This window comes from Opisthocomus hoazin, chromosome 6 (genome assembly GCF_030867145.1).
Source record: "Opisthocomus hoazin isolate bOpiHoa1 chromosome 6, bOpiHoa1.hap1, whole genome shotgun sequence".
NCBI classification, from domain to species: domain Eukaryota; kingdom Metazoa; phylum Chordata; class Aves; order Opisthocomiformes; family Opisthocomidae; genus Opisthocomus; species Opisthocomus hoazin.
The window spans coordinates 69,879,490-69,899,798 of record NC_134419.1 but is presented as its reverse complement, the minus strand read 5'-3'; the positions used below and the strand labels follow the sequence as shown (position 1 = coordinate 69,899,798).

The following is a 20,309-nucleotide window of genomic DNA, read 5'->3' as shown; positions in this document are numbered from 1 at the left end:
ATGGCAATTAGTCTCCTCATGTTTCAAACACTAAATTCTATTTTCACATTAATTTTTAAAACTATGTGGCTTTAACTTAAAATAAACTGTACATCAAAAGAATGGAAAATAAACAGCCAGGAACACAATTTGACGAATTGGATTTATTTAGTTTATTTAGCTAAACAGGGTCCATTGGATCTCTTTAATAGGCTGACAGTTGCACTGGGCTGGTTAATAAAACATTCAACACAGTATCTTCAGCCAATATAGAAATGCAAATCCCACCAGAAATATTTTATTCATGAAACAGTAATTTCAGTTACTACCAAAGCAAAAAAAAGAAAAAAAGAAACAGCGAAAAAAAACTGGGGGGGGGGGGGAGAAAGCAAAAAAGGGCCTTGCTTTGCAAACAAACAGTGCCATCTAGTGTCACCCCCTCCACAAACAAACCAAGAACTCTGACAAGGGCTATAACTAATCCTTCCAGTGTCAAACCGGTACTTTCTCCCCTTTTTTTTATTGCTTTATCAGTAGCACACGTCTCTCCCTATTTTTCAGTCAAACACGAATTAGCCTCGCTCTAGCTGGGGGAAAAAAAAAGTAATAGCAGGTTAAGGAACTTGAGAGCACAGTTCTACTCTGAAAAACAATCATGCTAAAATGATGGGGTTTTTTGCTCAGCTTGTCCGCTGTTTTTTCTTGAAACCTTTGTTTCTAACTCATAATAGAAACCAAATCACACTTCTACTTATATGAGCGCAGGTGAGCAGTACAACGAAGGGAGAGGGAGATAGGCTTTGTTCTGCTTCATTCGTCGTCGCATCCCACAGCCATGTTCCAACTGCAGAACCTTTATTACTGCTGCTATCAAAAGCAGGACAATGACAGCTTGCTGCTTTTTGCACGACAGGTAGGGGAGTATCACTTGACTAAAATAAGAAATCACCAAGGAAGTGGAAAACATAAAGCCTACCACCTTCTGCCCCTCAAAAAACACCTTCTGTATATGAAGTCACTTTACTCACTGGCTGGCTGTCAGTAATTTTGAGCGGACATTGCTTTCTGCTATTTGCTAGGGAGACGAGCAAACACATTTAATTCTACTACTTTGAGAGGCAGAAGTTTTAATGTAAGAACAAGCTGCACAGTAAATAGAGAAATGATAGCTCTCTACCTGGGCAAGGCTGGTGGGGGCTGGCATCCAGACGTGTCTAAAGACTGCCAGGTGAGAAAGCATGCTTACTGAAAAAGGCAGACCTGATGTCATGCTGAATTTCTACTGCTTGCCTTAAAACATATTTTAGAGAAGGATTTCATTCTGTCGTAGAGCACTTTTTAGCTTCATTTAACACAGAAACATTTTGTGTGTAAGGGAGAAAAGAAAGAGGCACGAATGCTTGCAGTGCACTGTATGAGTCAATATGCCTTTCATTCATAGCCTCCAGCCAGATACAAGAATTATCAGACTCCCCAAATCTCTTCCTGAAAGCACCTTTATCTGTAACCACTCAGCCAAGTCTAGCGCTCCACAAGCTGGTTTGTCGTAAAATCCTGTGCCTCGTCTCCGCAGCCACTGACCTGCTGGAGGACCAACAAACAGCATGCCACAAATCTCGCCACTCTCACCCCTACATGTTAACAGATGAGCAACATCTCTGGAGAGAGACACACAGAATTTCCTATGAGTATCAAGGTGAAGTCAGTTGAGAGAAGAATCTAGTTAAAGAATTAATTTTATTGACATGAAAAAAAATTGCTGCTTGTTTGCCCTTACCCTTCATATTATCTCTTCCCACACTGTGTTATGAAATGCATCTTACTGGTCAAACACGGGAGGATTCTTTGCAAGAATCATCTACAGAATGATAAAACCCAAGAGGTAAGGTGTGCTTCACTGGTCTGGCCTCTCAGGAATCTCAGTGAAGATGATCATAACCCCTTAGGTTAATTACAGATTAAGTATGTTAACTCCCATCTTTCACACTTTCCTCTATGGAAAGGCACATAATCACTAGTAAATTCCATGGTGAAATAAATTTCCTTCCTCCTCCATACTTCCACACAAAACTATAAAAAAATTCTTAACATGTAAATAAATTAGGGCAAGTTTTCTACAGGGGATCTAAGTTACACCACCACTTAATCTTACATCAAAAACTTAGTCTAGTCCTTGAACGTTACAAAAATAAAAAAACCAGCCAAACTTTCTTCCCTGCATCACTTTTTTCCCCCATTTAAAACAGCAGTATTACAAATAAAGTCATTGCAAAATGTCAAATGCCTCCATCTTCTTCCACCACAAACCCACCAAGGTGGGGACACAAGTGAAAACAAACTGAAGACAGTGTGGGATTTGTCTTTATGGAAGAGAAGTTGGGCTGCTGTTCAGCAGCATCCAAGCAGACAAACATTGTATCAGAAGTTATTAGAAAAGGAATGGAAGAAATAAAAACAACAACAGTGCCTCTCTATAGAGCAGCCTGAATACAGTGTAGAGGACTGAATACTTATCTCAAGAGGTGACAGTATCTACAAAAACGGCACAGTGAAGGAACTTTTGTTCACAAAAAGCTTTCTCAAAATTAGATTGTCAAAGTACATGGTCAAATATACAGATATCTCAAATTCTTTCTCCTGAAACTTAACCAGTTAAACCTCGCATGCAGTAAACTAAATCCTCCACAGCCCTGGTGAAAGGAGCTGTACTACTCACATCGCTAAAATTAATCTGATTTCAAAAGTTTCAAATTTGACAACAAGATCAGATTTTCACACGATGTGTATGCATGGTGGGTTCCCTGTTTTTAGTAAGGTCTTTGGGTTGCAACTATGAAGATATACACATCTGTCCCACACACAATTTATGATTTTGTAACAATAAAGAAATAATGCTTTGTTTTATAAAACAATCCTGCAGCAACAGCCAAATCTCTAAACTCTTTAGCTCAAACTGGAAAGCTAAGACAGACTCTGGCCGTAACAATACATGCCACTAACTTGTCATTTGACAAATGCTGTTCATTATGCATATAGCCACATGAGTATCTGTCTGGGTAGGTGAACCTGAAATAAGGGCAGCAGTATTTGCAAAGAGCAGCCAGAATACAACTGACACAGCTGTAGCTGTTCTTCAGGTCGGCTTCTGGACTCAGGTGGTACCTCAGACTCACATAAAAGAGCTCACTTTATCAAATGAAATTCCATTGCTTATGTCCTTAGATGTTTTAAATCTTGACAGTAGTTGCCATTTTAACAATTATCTTAAACAGAACCTGCAGGATGTAAGATACATTAAATACATCTCTTCACTATTGACTGAACTGAAGCTATTGCTAAATGCCAGAAACGTTTAAATGTTTAGTCAAGTTTTGTACATATATCTGTCTACATACCTATGACTTCTCCCCCTCCTTTTTTTTTTTTTCTTTTAAATTGAAGGTCAAAATAACCAAAATCTGTACCGATTCTGAGTCTCTAAAAGAAATGAGCATTGTCTCTTGGATGGATAACAAATGTTACCAGTAAAATTCGCCTTCATGCCGCCATGACAGAATATGAACAGTTCCTATCCCTCTTCCTTTATTTGATGTCTATTTTTCTGTTGACTACGCCCATCCCACTTCAGCACTGATAGTGTAGTGCTCATTTTTGCCATAGGAATATTAATCTGTAATATGGATTTACTGGATTTTCATATTTCCCCTTCTATTTGAATGCCTCATACTCCAGCTGTATGGCTGTGTGTTTTTCAGGACAATGTCTGCCTTTTTTTGTTCTTTTTTATGGTGCCCTGACATTGAATCACTACATGGAACCCTTGGGGTGAATCCAAATGCTAGCAGATAACCAGACATTTGCTAAGTTCACATAGCTACAGTTTCACGCAAACTGAGATATATTCACGTCTAAGCAAGTTTATAAAATCTGGACAGCCTTTTACCACTGCACACCCCCCACTGTTTAAAGATCACTGCCTATTTTCAGGTGACAATTGACAAAAAAAAAAGATTAATTTGAAAAAAAATAAACAGTATCTATAGTCCACTTACTTAAAAGATCACAATAAAATATAGGCCTTTTTTTCATTCATAACTTACTTCACGCAGTCACTGCAGACATTCTACATCTGAAATAGTTGAGAAGAAAATATTTACAAGCTTAAACCACACAGTGGTGCATCGGCAGATTGGCGGGGCCACGCAGGCACCGGGTGCCCGGCGAGGAGCCCGCGCTGCCGCACCCGCTGCTGGAAGTCAGGAGAGGAGCGCAACATCCACAGCCGCAGCTCGAAGAAGACAACATAAGACTGAATGAACTGTTCTAGCCTGCTTTGATACGTTTACAACGCACACTAAGCACCTCTGAAACTCAGCCTTTCAAGGCGTACACAGCATGTTTTGCAAAGAATTATCACTTCGTGCTGGCCCTGTTCTCGTATTGCTCCCCAGGCATCCGCTCCCACGGAAGACTACACAGCACCGAGTCAGAAACTGCTGCTGATGGCCAAAGTTGAGGTGCAACTCAATTTTCCCCAACCATATTCACCGTGCTATGCTATCTGAGCACTTCAATGACAAAACTGAGCTATTCCTTTTTTCATTACCATGGTTCCTCTCCAAGAGGGAGGCCCAACATGGAACAAGGTGGCTTTTTCTCCTCAGAAACGATTTAATGCAATTAGTGTGTTACCAACTACCCGTGTGCAACACAGGGCATGGGCCAGATGTCATCGCCTCCACACACACCTCTGGGCTGCAGAGCACTGCGGGCACAACCCAAGATAACAACGCCTCGCAATGAGGGGAAATAAATCTCCTATTTGCAACTCGTTCCTATTTGGTTAACAAGTCAGAGATGAACAACCCACGTTTGGAGTAACTTTTCAAAGTACAACTCAGCCAAGCTTAAATCCATTATTTTTCAGAATATATTTCTGGCATAGTAAAGTGCATAGCAAAAATCCACTATATATTCTCTAAGACACCACAGTATGTAGTAAATAATATTGAAGTGATAGTCCAGTGTTCTGCCACTATTATACGTACTGCCCAAGACCAAAAAAAACTCACCAACTATGTATTACATGTCACAAATAAACTATAATGTTTTCCATCAAGCAAGTAAAGAGTGGACAGTCCACACACCTCGTGTTTCTTTCTCCTAACTTAAATATGTTGCTGTGCTGCTGTTTTCCTTAACTGGTTGCATAAAGGCAAATTTTCAAGATGCTCTAAGGCATACAAATAACCACAAGATCAAAACTCCTGTTCATTACGATGAATATAAAAGAGAACTACAAGTGCCACTTCTGCAGTCACTTCATGTTTGAAATACAGAACTTACTGAAAAAGACTATATACTGAGGTATGTAATTTTTGCAATTCATTTCACACACATGATTTCTTTAAAATGAAACACACACTTCAAGACGATTGAGAAATGTCCTCTGCTCAGTACACATGCTACTTCACACAGGAAGCAAGGCCAAGCCAAATACAGTGGGATCCAGCTGAGATTCCAACTCCATGGATAAAGAACAAAACTTGGCAAGCTCACATCTGTGTGCCTTTTGGAAGAGCTGAGAACTTAGACCAGCAAACCTGTACACTGATCATAACCCAAAATTGCCAGTATCATTTCGAGTTAAGAATTTTCCTTCAACTATAAACGTGCATTCATTTTAAAAGTACTTAGATCTGCTTTTCCTAAAGGTCTGCTAAAGCTCTTACATAAACTCCATACGCTTTGCTTACAGTCTAACAGGTCACAACTCATTCAGGACAATACTCAGGCAGAACACTCAAAAGTGCTTTCATTTCAGCAAATACTTTCAACTTCCTACCCCCAGCGGCCCTGCAGCTTACAGAGTCAAAAAACCATTTCCTTTCCTTCCTCTGCTTCCTTCTTTGAACTCACGACTGAATCACTTCATTACATAGTTTCCAACAAGTTGCTATTTGACTGGAGAATAAGCCAAAAAGATTCTCAAACCCTCACGTACAAACTTAGAAAAATATTAGTACTCAGAAACTGGAATTATGTAGGGAATTTAGTTGTAACAACACTATTTTCTGTATAACTGAGATTTTTCCAAGCATAGCTGCTGTTTTCTTTCAGTACTTTGCTCCATCCTTCACTCCCCCTTGTGCTTGATCTTCTGTTGAATGTCATCCTTGAGTTTTAAACTTTTTTTCCCCATTATTACAATGTGTTCCTTCTCTCTAATGTTTTTGCTCCTTCGTTCTCAGCACAAACTTATATCCCTCCAATGATGTAAGTCCTAGCGCTCTGATGCATTTCTTCCACACACGCTCGTTTCTCCTTTTCCATAAAGAGCTCCCAGTTCTGAACTTCCCCATTCCCTGCTGCCTGGGAATATGGAAGTACCAGTTCCACTGTATGCCTAGATAAAGAAACAGGCCAGCGACAAATACATGCTGACAGTGAATTCTCCCACATCTGAGAAGATAAACAGCGTTCACTACCAGTCCAGAAACTGCTCTCTCTTCAAAGCCACTGTTTAGCCAACGAGGGCCGTACGCACCTCCTGCAGGGGAACGGCGTGAGACGTGTCGCAAAATTTTGATGTGAGTCTTTTTATCGCAACATTCCTCAAACTTCACAAAGTTGCAACCATCTTCTAACTAATACATTTTTGTGCGACTCCTCAACTTGGCAGAAGCACAGAGGAGTGACAGTCAGCTGGATTTTCTGGCTGCAGGTATAAACATTGGCTCCCGTCCCCTGAAGGAATAAAGTGCTGCCAGCAACCCAAGAAAATTCACAGTTCTCCAGTGAATGGAAAATACTGCCAACAGTTATTTCTTTCTCCCTACCCTGAAGGAATCGAGCTGCTGCCAATTAACATAGCATTTTCCTACACTTCGCAATCTCTTTGAATTTTTTCAGGATTTTAGAAGAAACAGTTTTGTCTCTATGTAAATCTATTCAGTGTAAATCCTAGCCACAAAAAAGGACTGATAACTGTAGCAGAAGCCCCTAGACAAAGAAATCTTGTTAGTCTGCATCCATTACTTGAAAAATGTAGTATTTATAACCGATTTGTACAAAAGCCAAGAAGAATCTAAGTGCAATGGAAAAGAAATCACAGAGACTAAGAAATGAAGTGCACGTGAGACAAACTATATTCAGAAATTCCATGGATTGGAGATTATATTGCTTTTCATGTTACTGCCCACATTACTACAAGCTGTCTTAAATGAACCATTATTTTCCATTCAAGAGTATCCTTACATTATAATTTAAATATTAATTCTGATGTTCTACCAGTCGTTCCTTGAGAAACAGGATTAAAAGCTGACTGTTTTGCCTACAGCATGAACACTCACAATGTTTAATGGCACAGAAACAATTTGGATCCAGGGCAAAGGGATAGATGGCTAGCAACTTGAATATTGGTGCGAGACTGCTACAAAAAGAAAAACTTCTCTTCCCCAGTTCGGTTTTCATCTGTCCATAAATACAGCAAGATACACACAGAACTCATCTCTAACACTAGTCAAAAATACTCTCTCAGTTGCCTGAATAACTGTATTATTACATTTAAAAAATTCTCATAGATGCCTTCTTTATGTAACATGTTAAAAACTCACGAAATCAGCTTCAAGTTTTCCCATTTCCTGTTTGTAGCTTCTCATTCGACTGCTGTACATTCCTCGGCTTTGAGGTGGGATCTCTCGAACTTCAAGTTCCATCTGCTCAAGCTAGCAAGTAAAGAAGACATATGTAAATCAAAAGGGTAATTAAAGCAAGGATGAATTTACCTAAATTGTTCACAAGTACTATGAAATATTCCTTCTTTAGCAAGAAAAATGTTGTTTATTCTGCAATACATAAACAATTTATCAAAATCTTTACACAGCCTTAAGTCAACAAACAAGTGACAAAATTAGTATTATTAACACTTATACGGAATGGTTCTAGTCAGACATTTCTGGATTTCAATTCCAAGTGTGATGAATACATTTTGTTACATGAAAATAGTAAAACAGAGGTTAAATAACTTCCTGCAAACGAGCGCAGTTCAGAAAAAAGCTCACTTCCATCTAGCTGCGTGGTTTTGGAAACCCTTGGCTGAAAAAGGTATTTTACATATTTTTGTACACACACAGCCCCCCACACGTGTGTACATAAATATATATATGTATATGTGTGTGTGTATATATGTACATGTTAAAAGTTTTATTTACCATCAGCCTCTGTCTTTAATAAAATAATTCTTGTTCTTTTAAATACTGCTTACCCAGGAGAATTGCAAAGCCTGAACTGTCTAGATCTACATCCCAAATCTGTATGTAGATATATTAAATAGCTGAATTTCACGGTTTAATGACAATACTATTCAAGAACTCATCTACAATCAAATGTATTAAAACATCAGAGACAGAATATATCTTTCAACAGCACTTTCTATTTAGTCTTGCCACGTAGAATACTAAGGGGTCTGAAACACAAGAAGATGGCACAGAGGTACAGAAAAATCAAATGGAGTTATAAATCAGGGCTGAGCTGCCTGCTAATTATCCATCCACTGGGTCACAGAGCCTCCTCTATATGGTGCTGTCTGCTCGGGAATTCTATTTCGCACAGCTGAAGAATCCCTTACTTGCCTTCTAAAATCTTCCTACCTTGCACTGAAAAGATAGAAGAATACCTCTCCTTGGTTGCTGTGGGCACCTGAAACAATATTTACTCACCTCCTACTGATCTCAGTTGAGTAATATGGCATTGGAACAAAAATGCCTTTCAATTAGGGTCCCAAGCTACAGGTTACAGGTCTTCACACGGGACAGCTACAGTTTATTCCTATGTAATCACTTCCTTACACTTTTCACCAAGGGGAAATCATGCCTGACTAATCTGATAGCTTCCTACGATGACATGACTGGCTGGGTAGACGAAGGGAGAGCCGTGGATGTTGTCTACCTCGACTTCAGCAAGGCTTTCGACACAGTCTCCCATGATATCCTCCTAGGGAAGCTCAGGAAGTGTGGGCTGGATGAGTGGTCAGTGAAGTGGATTGAGAACTGGCTGAATGGCAGAACTCAGAGGGTTGTCATCAGCGGCACTGAGTCTAGTTGGAGGCCGGTAACTAGTGGTGTCCCTCAGGGGTCAGTACTGGGCCCAGCCTTGTTTAACTTCTTCATCAACGACCTGGATGAAGAGTTAGAATGTACCCTCAGCAAGTTTGCTGGTGACACCAAACTGGGAGGTGTGGTAGACACACCGGAAGGCTGTGCTGCCATTCAGCGTGACCTGGATAGGCTGGAAAGTTGGGCAGAGAGGAACCTGATGAGGTTCAACAAAGCCAAATGCAGGGTCCTGCACCTGGGGAGGAACAACCCCATGCACCACTACAGGCTTGGGACGGACCTGCTGGAGTGCAGCTCTGCGGAGAGGGACCTGGGTGTCCTGGTGGACGACAGGTTAACCATGAGCCAGCAGTGTGCCCTGGCTGCCAAGAAAGCTAACAGGATCCTGGGGTGCATCAAGAAGAGTGTGGCCAGCAGGACAAGGGAGGTTCTCCTTCCCCTCTACACTGCCCTGGTGAGGCCTCATCTGGAGTACTCTGTCCAGTTGTGGGCTCCCCAGTTCAAGAAAGATGAAGAGCTACTGGAGAGAGTCCAGCGGAGGGCTACGAGGATGATGAGGGGACTGGAACATCTCCCCTACGAGGAGAGGCTGAGGGAGCTGGGCTTGTTCAGCCTGAAGAAGAGAAGGCTGAGAGGGGACCTAATAAATGCCTATAAATATCTGAAGGGTGGGTGTCAGGAGGATGGGGCCAGACTCTTCTTAGTGGTGCCCAGCGACAGGACAAGGGGCAATGGGCACAAACTGAGGCACAGGAAGTTCCGTCTGAACATGAGGAAGAACTTCTTCCCTCTGAGGGTGACGGAGCACTGGAACAGGCTGCCCAGGGAGGTTGTGGAGTCTCCTTCTCTGAAGATATTCAAGACCCACCTGGACAAGGTCCTGTGCAGCTTGCTGTAGGTGACCCTGGTCCCTTCCAACCCCTACTATTCTGTGAAATTTCATCCTCATATCGTAAGAAAAGCATCTGAACTTAATCAATGGAATTACCAGATACTCAAAAGTCATTCCACCCAATCTATTCTGATTATACAAAATTATATTCAATAATAAACTTTAAAGCAGATATTAATTAAATAGTAATAAATTGAAACATAACTTTAGCTCGAGCTTAACTGTTGGAGTTAATGGCTTGTTTCTTATCAGTTTCATATCAATATATTTGATCTCAAATGTTCTATAACCATAGAAAACATTCCTCTCATATACACATAATTATATATGTGCAACATCGGGATACTTTAATGATGTCTCAACTCTTATCTATTATATAAATATATATTCATCTCCCAGTGAGTACGGACTTTGCAGCAAGGATCAGACCATAGTGCATGAAATCCAAAATGCTAATCCTGAAGAGTCAGTATCGGAGAGTGTAAGGTCCAGGGAACAATGATGAAGTCTGCATATTTAGGCTGTCCTACATTTAACATCACCTTTTTTTGTCATTAAGAGATTAAATGGGTACATTTTGTGGCTGGGCTGATAAATTTCTATGGGAAGACACGCAGAAGATAGTGGTCCATATAGGTGTGAATCTAAATGCAACCTAGTTTCATGCATCTTCACTTTCAGGTCTCATATTATTGGCCATAAAATTGTATTTTTCATACACAGGCAAGAACAGAGCTAAATTCTACTAAAAGCTAAAAATAACCTGGCATTAAATTTCAAAACGTCTGTAGAAGCTCAAGTTTTCTTCAGAAATTCTAAAAGCTCAAAGTTCTGTTATTGCTTATGTTCAACTTGCGACTGCTGCAGTGAAGCTGAGCATTCTGGCACCTAACTCTTGCCCAAATTCATAAATCAGGCCCTACCCTTAATGCTCCTCAGGGGCTTAACCTGGGCAGTTTGCTCCTAACACTTAGTACGCTCCCAGAACCAAATACAGCATAAAGCAGAGCAGCTACCACTATTTCCATTCAAAAAGAGAACGAAGTAAGGTAACACTGCTGATGTTGTCCACGGAGGCCCCAAAACAAGCATCCTCGTCCCACAGGAACTTTTCCACATGAAAATTGCTCTGGGGACTTGCTAGCATTTTATGAAACTTCTAAGCTTTGCTATTTTATTCTGCTTCTAAAGTCCTGGAACTAAAATAGAGTTCTATCTTATAAAAGGAAAAAAAAAAAAAAAGTGGCTAAATAAGAATAACCTAGCATTTGCAACACTAAATTTACGTACATTAAAAAGCCACATGTCTAGCTAAGAATAATCTAGCATTTGCAACACAACAATTTTGTGATATGTCCCTCATAAAACATAAAAGGCAAATAACACACAGGAAGTTTTTTCTTCTTAAAAGCAAAATTTCACTCAAAAATGCTAATTCCAGCTCTTCTAGCAAATGCTAGACTTCGTATTCAAGGAATTTCCCTAAGTTTATCACAACATTTGCTTTTCTTAAAAACCTGGTAAAAATAACAATCAGATACTCCACACGGGATGTACAACGACAGGATTTCTTTCCAGAGATCTCTTACTCAACAGCTCTGGCTCGAACTGGCAGCCTGGCAGTCTGAAAAGTTTTGGTGTCAGTTCTGCATACAGATCAAATCAATTACACCAGTGATTTTACCCAAACAAAGCAGACAGTGTTTCAAAACAATCAATGGTTAGTCAGTGTAAATAAATAATCTCCACCATAATATTTATAAGACATGAGAGTGTTATTTCCTAGCCAAGTAGGAAATAAAACAAAAGCAGCTAAACCCAGCTCTGACTGCTCCAGACAATGAAGCATACCAATGTATGAAAACTTCCAGAAGTAAGGAATTAGGTTTATTTCTTTTTCTTTTGTAGCTTTTAGTTTAAAAGAGGATCTTTTTAATCAGTTCTGTTATTAGCAGGTTTGTTCAAATTGATTTTTAAACCCAAGCCTTGACACTAATCACAAACATGTTAGGTAATTGCTTAAAGCCAATAATTGAATTAAGCACCTGCCTAGCAGCATTAGTAACAAGATCTAAAACAAAAGCTTGAAAGAAAAGCCAGTACATTAAATGAAGATCATCGTTAGCATAAAAGTACACATACAGGATTTATTTCTTAATCTTATAATAAATACAAATTTAGATGATCTTTTTCTGACATAAGGAGAAAAGTAATGAGCCGTTAACTCAATCTCTGCTCCATCCAATCTTACTTTGAGCAGAAAATCAAATTTCAGTGATTTTTTCATCAGACCACCCATGCTACAATTTCCCTGTACTGCTGTGCTTTTTTGCCATGTCAAATTGTAGTGAAAAGGAGATGAAAAACGCTTCCAGATTTTTACTTTCTTTCAGCTGTTTGAATATGAAAGTGCTCAAAAGACCTTCATACATCTTCAGAACATCCTCATGGGATGGGACAGCAATTTTACCGCATTTCTCACTGACCATACCAAGTAAGAGAGGTTAGGCACCTTGCCATCCTCATAGGGTAAACCTGCAAGGAGTCACCCCAAGATCCAGCTTTCCTGGATGCCATTCCAATGCTCTAGTCTACAAGGCTAACTCAGTTCTTAAACCAAAAGCACTGGGTATGTCAACAAACACTCTAGAGACCTTTTTCTTCCCATGCCACTTTAAAAAGTGAATCGCAGTATTACTGTTCAGTTAGTAACCAAATCATTGATTCAAGTTGCTCAATTTTAGGAATTTTCAGGCTAGGAGATCTCATTTCCTTTCCCTATCCTAACAGTCAGATTATATTTCTGACATTAGATAGACCACACTCATTTGCAAGCAATAAACAAAAGCAACTTCAGGCAAGGAGCTAGTGCCTATATGGGGAAAAAGCCAATCTCAACTGTCACCAACACCTTTGCTCAGTTAGTCCACATCCACAAAACTTTACTTTCACACTCCATCCAGACAGAGGACATGACAGGCTATAATGGGAACAAAATAAAAAAAGTCACAGTTGGCTTAACATGCATCGCTTTCTTCTGCCAGCGCAGACCACAAACTACTGCACAGTTAACATCTATACCCTTCTCAGTTCAGTAACCCCCACTACCATTGCTCCCTTGACCTCAAACAACTAAATATACTTATGCCTCACTTTGCTAAAAGAGAAAAAAGATCTACTGCTCTACAAGACAATCATACAGATTACATCAAGCAGATGCATGGGTCCTACAAGGAAAAAATCAACAGTTCAGGTGTGTAAATACTTCATTCAATTCCTCAAGTCAAAGGCCTAATCCATGACTCAAAGCCTGCAGCAGCCTGTAACACTTTACAGCAATAACGTAAGCCTTCAGTCACTTAACACAAGATTAACAAAGGATATACTCCTCTTGGGTATTTCATATCCTCAAATAAGAATTCTTTCAAAAATATTATCTCATTTCCCAATATGTTAAGTGTTTTTAGGGCATCATGTGTGTTAAATGTTACCACTCATGATCCTATTATTTTCCCTAAGAATTTGCATCCAACATACGAAAAGCCAAAACGTACCAGTTCCCTTGCTTCTTCGAGCTGTTTCTCAACATTTGCAACCATCTGCTTCTTCTCATCTGAAACAGAATTGTGAAAATACCATTATAATTTTGCTCTTGCCATGACAGAAAAATATACCATTTCAAAAGCTTATATGCACCAGTCAAAACAGACTCAAGGTATTTATTCTGTGTGACATCATCACACGCTCTGATACCCACATTAGTAATTTTAAAAAAACAACAAAACAAGGAGATTGGAGAATCCTTGAAGTCTTCTGCTCTGTTATGCAGCATTTGCTAGCTAGGAAAGCAGTTCCAGCTGCTCCAGGTGTCGGAGTGCTTGCTGGGTGTGTACAAATGCATGAGAATGCACATACTTACACCAAATGAAAGACAAAAATTATGGTTTCAGAACAAAAGCTTATCCTATTTATTTGAAAAATATCAGATGCACAAAATCAAGCATCCCACTTACAATGAATCCAGGTACTGAAGAAAAATGAGGTTTCTATTCCCCTGGTCCTATGCTGGGTCTAAAACCTTGTTTCTTCTGCTTCAACAGAAACAAAATGAAATGCCATGGGAACTACAAGCAAACCACTGCCTTCCAATAGCAGTAAAAATGTAAATTGGTAATAAAAGATGAAATATATAAAAAATTAAAATCAGTTATAAGCTATATGTAGCAATCATCTGCCAGGTTCCCCAACAAGTCTATATCCCAGCTACAGAGAGCATGTCTGACTTTCGACCTGTCTCTAACCGTCCATTCTCAGGCAGAGAATAAAACGTGAACTGAGATTCAGCATCACATCTGCCAAATATTCCAATTGCTTGACCACTTGGTTTGTTACAGCATGAAAGGGGACTTTCTGAGGAATATTCAGTCACTGGATAATAAAAAGTCCCCATGTTGCTTAACTACCACGGGCATTCAGGGGCTGCAATACTGCCATTTGCACCACCTCGTGCCCCTCTCACGGCCAGATCTTCCATTCTTCTGACTGTAAATCCACCCATTGTCTCAATGAAGTTAACAACAAAACTGTGAACACACAACCCTTTATACCACTGTTCGTTTGAAACCAAGAGCTTCATGAGCCATTTGTGCTGGTGGTTTGCCTGATGAAGCAGATAAAAAGTGAATTGCACAAAAGTATCTCCAGTCATTTCTCCCCAGAGATCATGATGGATAAGTCTACACTGGCACAAGAGACTTTACTGTGTATCTTTAGACTCCACAGTTTTTTTAGCCTGAATTCCTTTGCTTCGCTTCCACACGATCCCTTTGTATCCTAGAATTGACACATTAAAGACCAAAAGGGACTATCTGATGATCTCCTTCGATCCTCTGCATGCCACAAGCCACTGAATTTCAAGAGGGACTCCCTTTATTAAACGTATATAATCTAGCTTCTCACAGGCTGAAACCATTTCGAGCAAACTTAGTGCCATAGGCAGGAATCGGGATGCTGAGGTAGCAACCAAAACCAGAATTTCTGCCACATGAAGGAAAACGTGCCTTTAAACAGCCTTGCTTAAAAGCAACAGAACCATGTCTGAAAGGACTATATTGCTACAGTTTTAGGTGAAGTATCCCCAGCATAAGCAAGTCATGTTTCAGCTGAGCTCTCCCACTGCTGTTCCACAGTACCCTGCATTACACTTGCATGGGCCTGTCCATCTATCTTCTCGTTTATCTAAGATACTCCACACTCTCAGTTAAGGACACGTGGACATGACAATCTGTCCTTTTTCAGCTATGTACATTACATTAGAGCTCTGCCTGCAGGGAAGATCAGGCTTAGGATCATCTTTCCACCTTTAAGATAACGCAGAGATCTTTGCAAATAACCAGCTATGGAAGGACCAAAAAAGCTATCTTCTGAGGACACAACAGTATGTCTGGCAAAATATAGCTAGAACAAAATCTTGAAGAACACTGAAGTTCTCTAAGTAAAGGGAACTCTGCCAGTGACACAAGTGAGAAGTTAGAGGTCACCTCTAAATCCCCCCAGAGTGTCCCTTGTTATCCTTGAAAGAGCCACAGAATTTCATCGAGTAATCCTCTCTACAAAGCTAAAGCCATAGAAACATGGCTACTTTCTTGCAGATCTGGAAGTCACTCTGTCACATCTGGTGGATTCTACTACAGCAGACAGTGTAGGAAATGCTCCTTTCTGCGCAGCATTTTCAGTTCTTTGCTAGCAACGTCTTGCTTTAATTTCCCACCAGCTTCTCATGATGACACTTGTTGTGGTTTAACCCCAGCCGGCAACTAAGCACCACACTGCCGCTCACTCGCTCCTTCCCCCCCCCCCCCCCCCCAATCTGGGATGGGGAGGACAATTGAGGGAAGAAAAAAAAAAAAAAAAAAGTAAAACTCACAGGTTGAAGTAAAGACCGTTTAGTAGGACAGCAAAGGAGAATATAATAATAATAAAAGAATATACAAAATGAGTGATGCACAGTGCAGTTGCTCACCATCCACTGACCAATGCCCAGCCCATCCCCGAGCAACGACCCCATCCCCCTGGCTACCCCTCCCAGTTTATATACAGAGCAGGACGTCATATGGTATGGAATATCCCTTCGGTCAGTTTGGGTCAGCTGTCCTGGCTGTGCTCCCTCCCAGCTTCTCATGCACGTCCTCACCGGGCAGAGCAAGTGAAGCTGAAAAGTCCTTGACTTAGTACAAGCACTTACCTAGCAACAACTAAACCATCAGTGTGTTATCAACGCTGTTCTCATACTAAATCCAAAACACAGCACTATACGAGCTACTATGAAGAAAATTTATCCTGGCCAAAACCAGGCCAGCACCCAACCCAGAAAACGTAATGGTTAGTGACTTATGTTCCTAACAACTAAACCCAAAAGAAAAGAGAATCCACCACTTCTTTGCCCATGCGTTTCAATTCTCCTACCCAGAATCCCAAAACACCTCTGTGCTTTCCTTCATTTGGAAGTGGGCAAAACTATGATGGACAAAAGGAAAAACAATGTAAGACATAAAACACACAATAAAATTTTATTGAAGCTGAAGTAAAATTTTAAAATATAGCAGCAGAAAATAAACGTACTATAGTAATTTCATATTTCCCTGAGTTTTACTTGATTACAAATTCCATACACATTAAGTAACCCGAAATTTAGGGATATAAAGTTGGGGTTTTGGGGAAGAGACGTCATGCTGTACAAATTCTGTGTGCACTTGTGATTACAAGAACTACCTAGTACTCCACTGACCAGTAAGATCTTACCTACTCACAGAGATAGTAAGTTTCCTACCAAAGGTCCGTAACAGTCATTCGTACACAAGGTGGTCTGGCTGAAACTCCTCCCATAAAATTGAGGAGGTATTCAAATGATCTTCAATAGTTTAGTTAATTAAACATTAACTCAACTTCAGAGTTGCATTTTAACATCATCCCACATCTGTCAATACATAATCACCCAGCTGGTGACGAGAGCAACTGCTGGGAGCCAGGCCTACTGACATTGTTCTTCCTTCAAATAGAGATGTGCGAGCAGGAACATGGCAATATCCCAGCACTGCAGCTTTGGAGCAGTATCTTCACAGATTTCCAGGAAAGCAGCTGAACTTGTCACAATTGCTGATGCTCTAGGGACCACAATACCAGGCCACCCCCAGAGCAAGAAGGGGTGGCAGGATCCAGCAGGGTCACCTCGGTAAAGAAAAGCAAGCTTACCAAAGCACAAGTACCACCTGCTTGGCTTCGCTTTCCTCTCTTCCTCCAGTCACATCCAAGCATAATCCTGGTGGGAGTACACTGCCTGGAGCCACTTGCCTGCAGGACTGCCAATACCTCTAGGCCTGTTATCGATATCAGCAACAGAACCATGAAATGCTACAACACTGTCAATCAGAAAGCACTTGCTGGGATGGCTTTCAAGCTATTTACTTTCAGTTTTACTGCCACAGCTAAGTGAAGGAAACAACTTATTTCACAGTCAGAATCCCCACACAGAGGGCACAATGCCCAGAGAATGACTTGCTCAGAGACTGCAGATGAGGTCAGAGGGAGCTACTCAGAGTAAGAGAAGCTTGCCATTGATCTAGTAGATCAGGACAAACAAGTTATGATCCAATTAAGATCCTCATATTATCATATTACTAACTGCATTACTCCACCACATCTTAGTAGTTTTCGATCTTCCTACTTGATCATTTCCTTAAATACACTTCCATCATGTGAAGTAATGAAAAGGGGTTTTCATAACTTTTTTTTAAATTCAGAATTGATAATATGCTTTAAAGAAAACAGAAAACAATGCTCCATCAAATATATCTAAATTTAGAACAGAATTTCTGTCTCTACATTGCCAGACAGAATGTCCGAACAAAAATATTGCATGTAGATTGTCTAATTTAACCGGCCAAATTGACAAAATATGGATAAATATAAAGACTAGAAACAAAAGTGTTTTTTTCCTCTGGGAAAGGATTGCAAACAAAGAAATCAGTTCTGCGTTTGTACACAAGGTTGTATCACTTTCTTAAAGAAGCTTTTACATTTTCATCAGTTCTTTCAGCTTTGCCCTTGCATTAGTCACTCTTCTGTCCCCCAAAATACAGCAGTTACAGAAAGCCAGAAATCTGTCTAGAAGTGTAGAAAGATAATACAGCACTTGTTTGATCTCACCACTAATTAAGAGATTAAAAAAAATCTGAACCAAGATGAGTAGTCTCATTTCTTGTATAGTTGCTTCTTTTTAATAGTACATGCTAAGGAAGACCCTGAGTAACACAGGGATTCAGTTCATAGACTGCTCGCAGATTTTGCTACAGTGGCCGAGGTGGTTTACATGTTCACCACTGCCAGAAGTTACTTCCAACGGCAGAGACAAAAGGAACAATATATATGTTTCTCTTTGGGTCATAAAACTGGGTTCAAGAGGCACAACATAATGAGCCAGACTTGAAATGGAGACAGTAAACTCTAGTACAGGGGTACAACTGAAAATTAAAGGTGGGATTTTCTTCAGCTAAATCTGCTAGAGACTGAAATACAGTGCGTTGGTTGCCCAGTAGACAATGCAGGTATCAACTACCAGAACAGCAGCACTTGAGTCTAAAAACATCACGACCCAGAGGCTGGCTACTGTGCTGGAAAAAGGCTAAGTATCACCATTTGTGCTGATAAAACTCTCTTTCAGAACAAGCAACCAAAACTCACATAAATTTTTGGTCGAATCACAGATGTTTCTCCAAAACACCAAGGAATATTAACAAAATACATCAGTCAATGATCTTCATTCTTCAAAGACCTGCAGCGGCACCACAGAAAATCTATTTGAAAGCCATTTCTCTATTTAGAACACTTTCTTTAATTCTCCAGATGTTTGCCTCAACAGAACACATTTCCTCCCAAGACATTTTATTGTCCCTACTGCTTATTTTTCCTGCAGCATCAGAGTGCCTTTGTTACATTCCTTGCTGAACTATTTATGCATCTGTGACAACAGGATTGTTTGTTGAGCCATCATCCTCCCAGAATAAAAGACAGCATCAAGTCCCGACAACACCAAATGCGGGAATGTTGCAAAAACAATTAACCAGCATTTCTCCAACTCAACCAAACATGAAGGTTACAGCAGGTCCGTCTTGGGCAGCAGAGGAAATAAACCAGTCACTAGACTTCAGCAGATCTCTCTGTATTACGCAGAAGCAGCACAAGTCCTTACACCTTTCATCCTGCTTCTTCCAGCGTGGAGGAAGAAGGCCATCAGCAATCTCTCTCAGATCACTCCTGCTGAAAACTGCCACCTCATGTACATCTCTCCTCATGTCCCCCTCCCACCTCATAATCCTCTTTTTGAGGCTCTCCCAGCCATCTCCACAAGAACTAACTGGAACTTCTGGTGATGAAGAAGCAAAGATCTTGCAAATGTTCCTATTAAGAAACAAGGGAGAAATGTGCATTTAAAATATTTCTGATTAAAGTGTTCAGTATAATCAGATTTCCCCCCCCCCCCTCCGGGTGGTCAAATACCTCTATTATCTAAGACAGCAATTGGTTTTTAAGTCGTACATGAATTTTTTTGCTGATGAAAGACAAAATGGCCCTGAAAACTGAAGCAATACACTCACTCATAAATGTACAGTGCAAGAAGTAGCTTGATCCAAAGCACATATGATCAGCCTCAAATCCTAATGTGGAAAAGACACCCCTTAAAAAAAAACAATAAAATTAACCATCGTCTTCTCTTAAGAAGATCTAGCCCAGTACCACATTACTGGTCCCACATGGAACATGTATTTCTTCTTCTCTGAGAGGACAGCAAATTCAAAAAAACAAAAAAAAACCAAACAAAACAAACAAACAAACAAAAAAAATCTTCTAATGGCCACACAAAAATATCATGATTTCAAAGCCTGCCGCTTCTAGGCTATGTCACTGTTTAAGAAATTACTCTTTAAACATATCATATTTAAGCTCCACAGTCTCCCTAAACGAATAACAGAGACTGATTTAAGGAAAGGATTACAGAAATCCACTACTATTAAGCAGAATATTCTTTCTACTACTGAGCAGACGCCAATGACTTCCAAAATCTATACAATTAAGAAATTAAATCTCTATTGTTTTTCCATAACTCAGTGTAGCATCACTGATTTTCACAAGAGAAGCCAGTAGTGTATTTATGATGTCTTCCTGCTCCTACAAGAGCTGTTTAAAACTGAACAACCCTTTGTGAGGCAGTGGGAAACCTTGCCTTGATTAGGTACTTTACTCTAGGGAAGAATTCATTGCATCCC

At 40.1% G+C, this 20,309-nt stretch overlaps 1 protein-coding gene across 4 annotated transcripts in view; it reads right to left on the bottom strand.

The window, feature by feature from the left end:
• Nucleotides 1-20,309, bottom strand: part of VTI1A (vesicle transport through interaction with t-SNAREs 1A) — a 286,220-nt gene that overhangs the window by 263,906 nt on the left and 2,005 nt on the right. For all 4 annotated transcript variants that reach the window (XM_075423760.1, XM_075423758.1, XM_075423761.1 and 1 more), the window contains exons 2-3: nt 13,542-13,600; nt 7,596-7,706 (exon numbers count right to left, since the gene is read on the bottom strand). In XM_075423760.1, the coding sequence (XP_075279875.1) occupies nt 7,596-7,706; nt 13,542-13,600 (170 nt within the window). The remainder of the gene's footprint in view (nt 1-7,595; nt 7,707-13,541; nt 13,601-20,309) is intronic.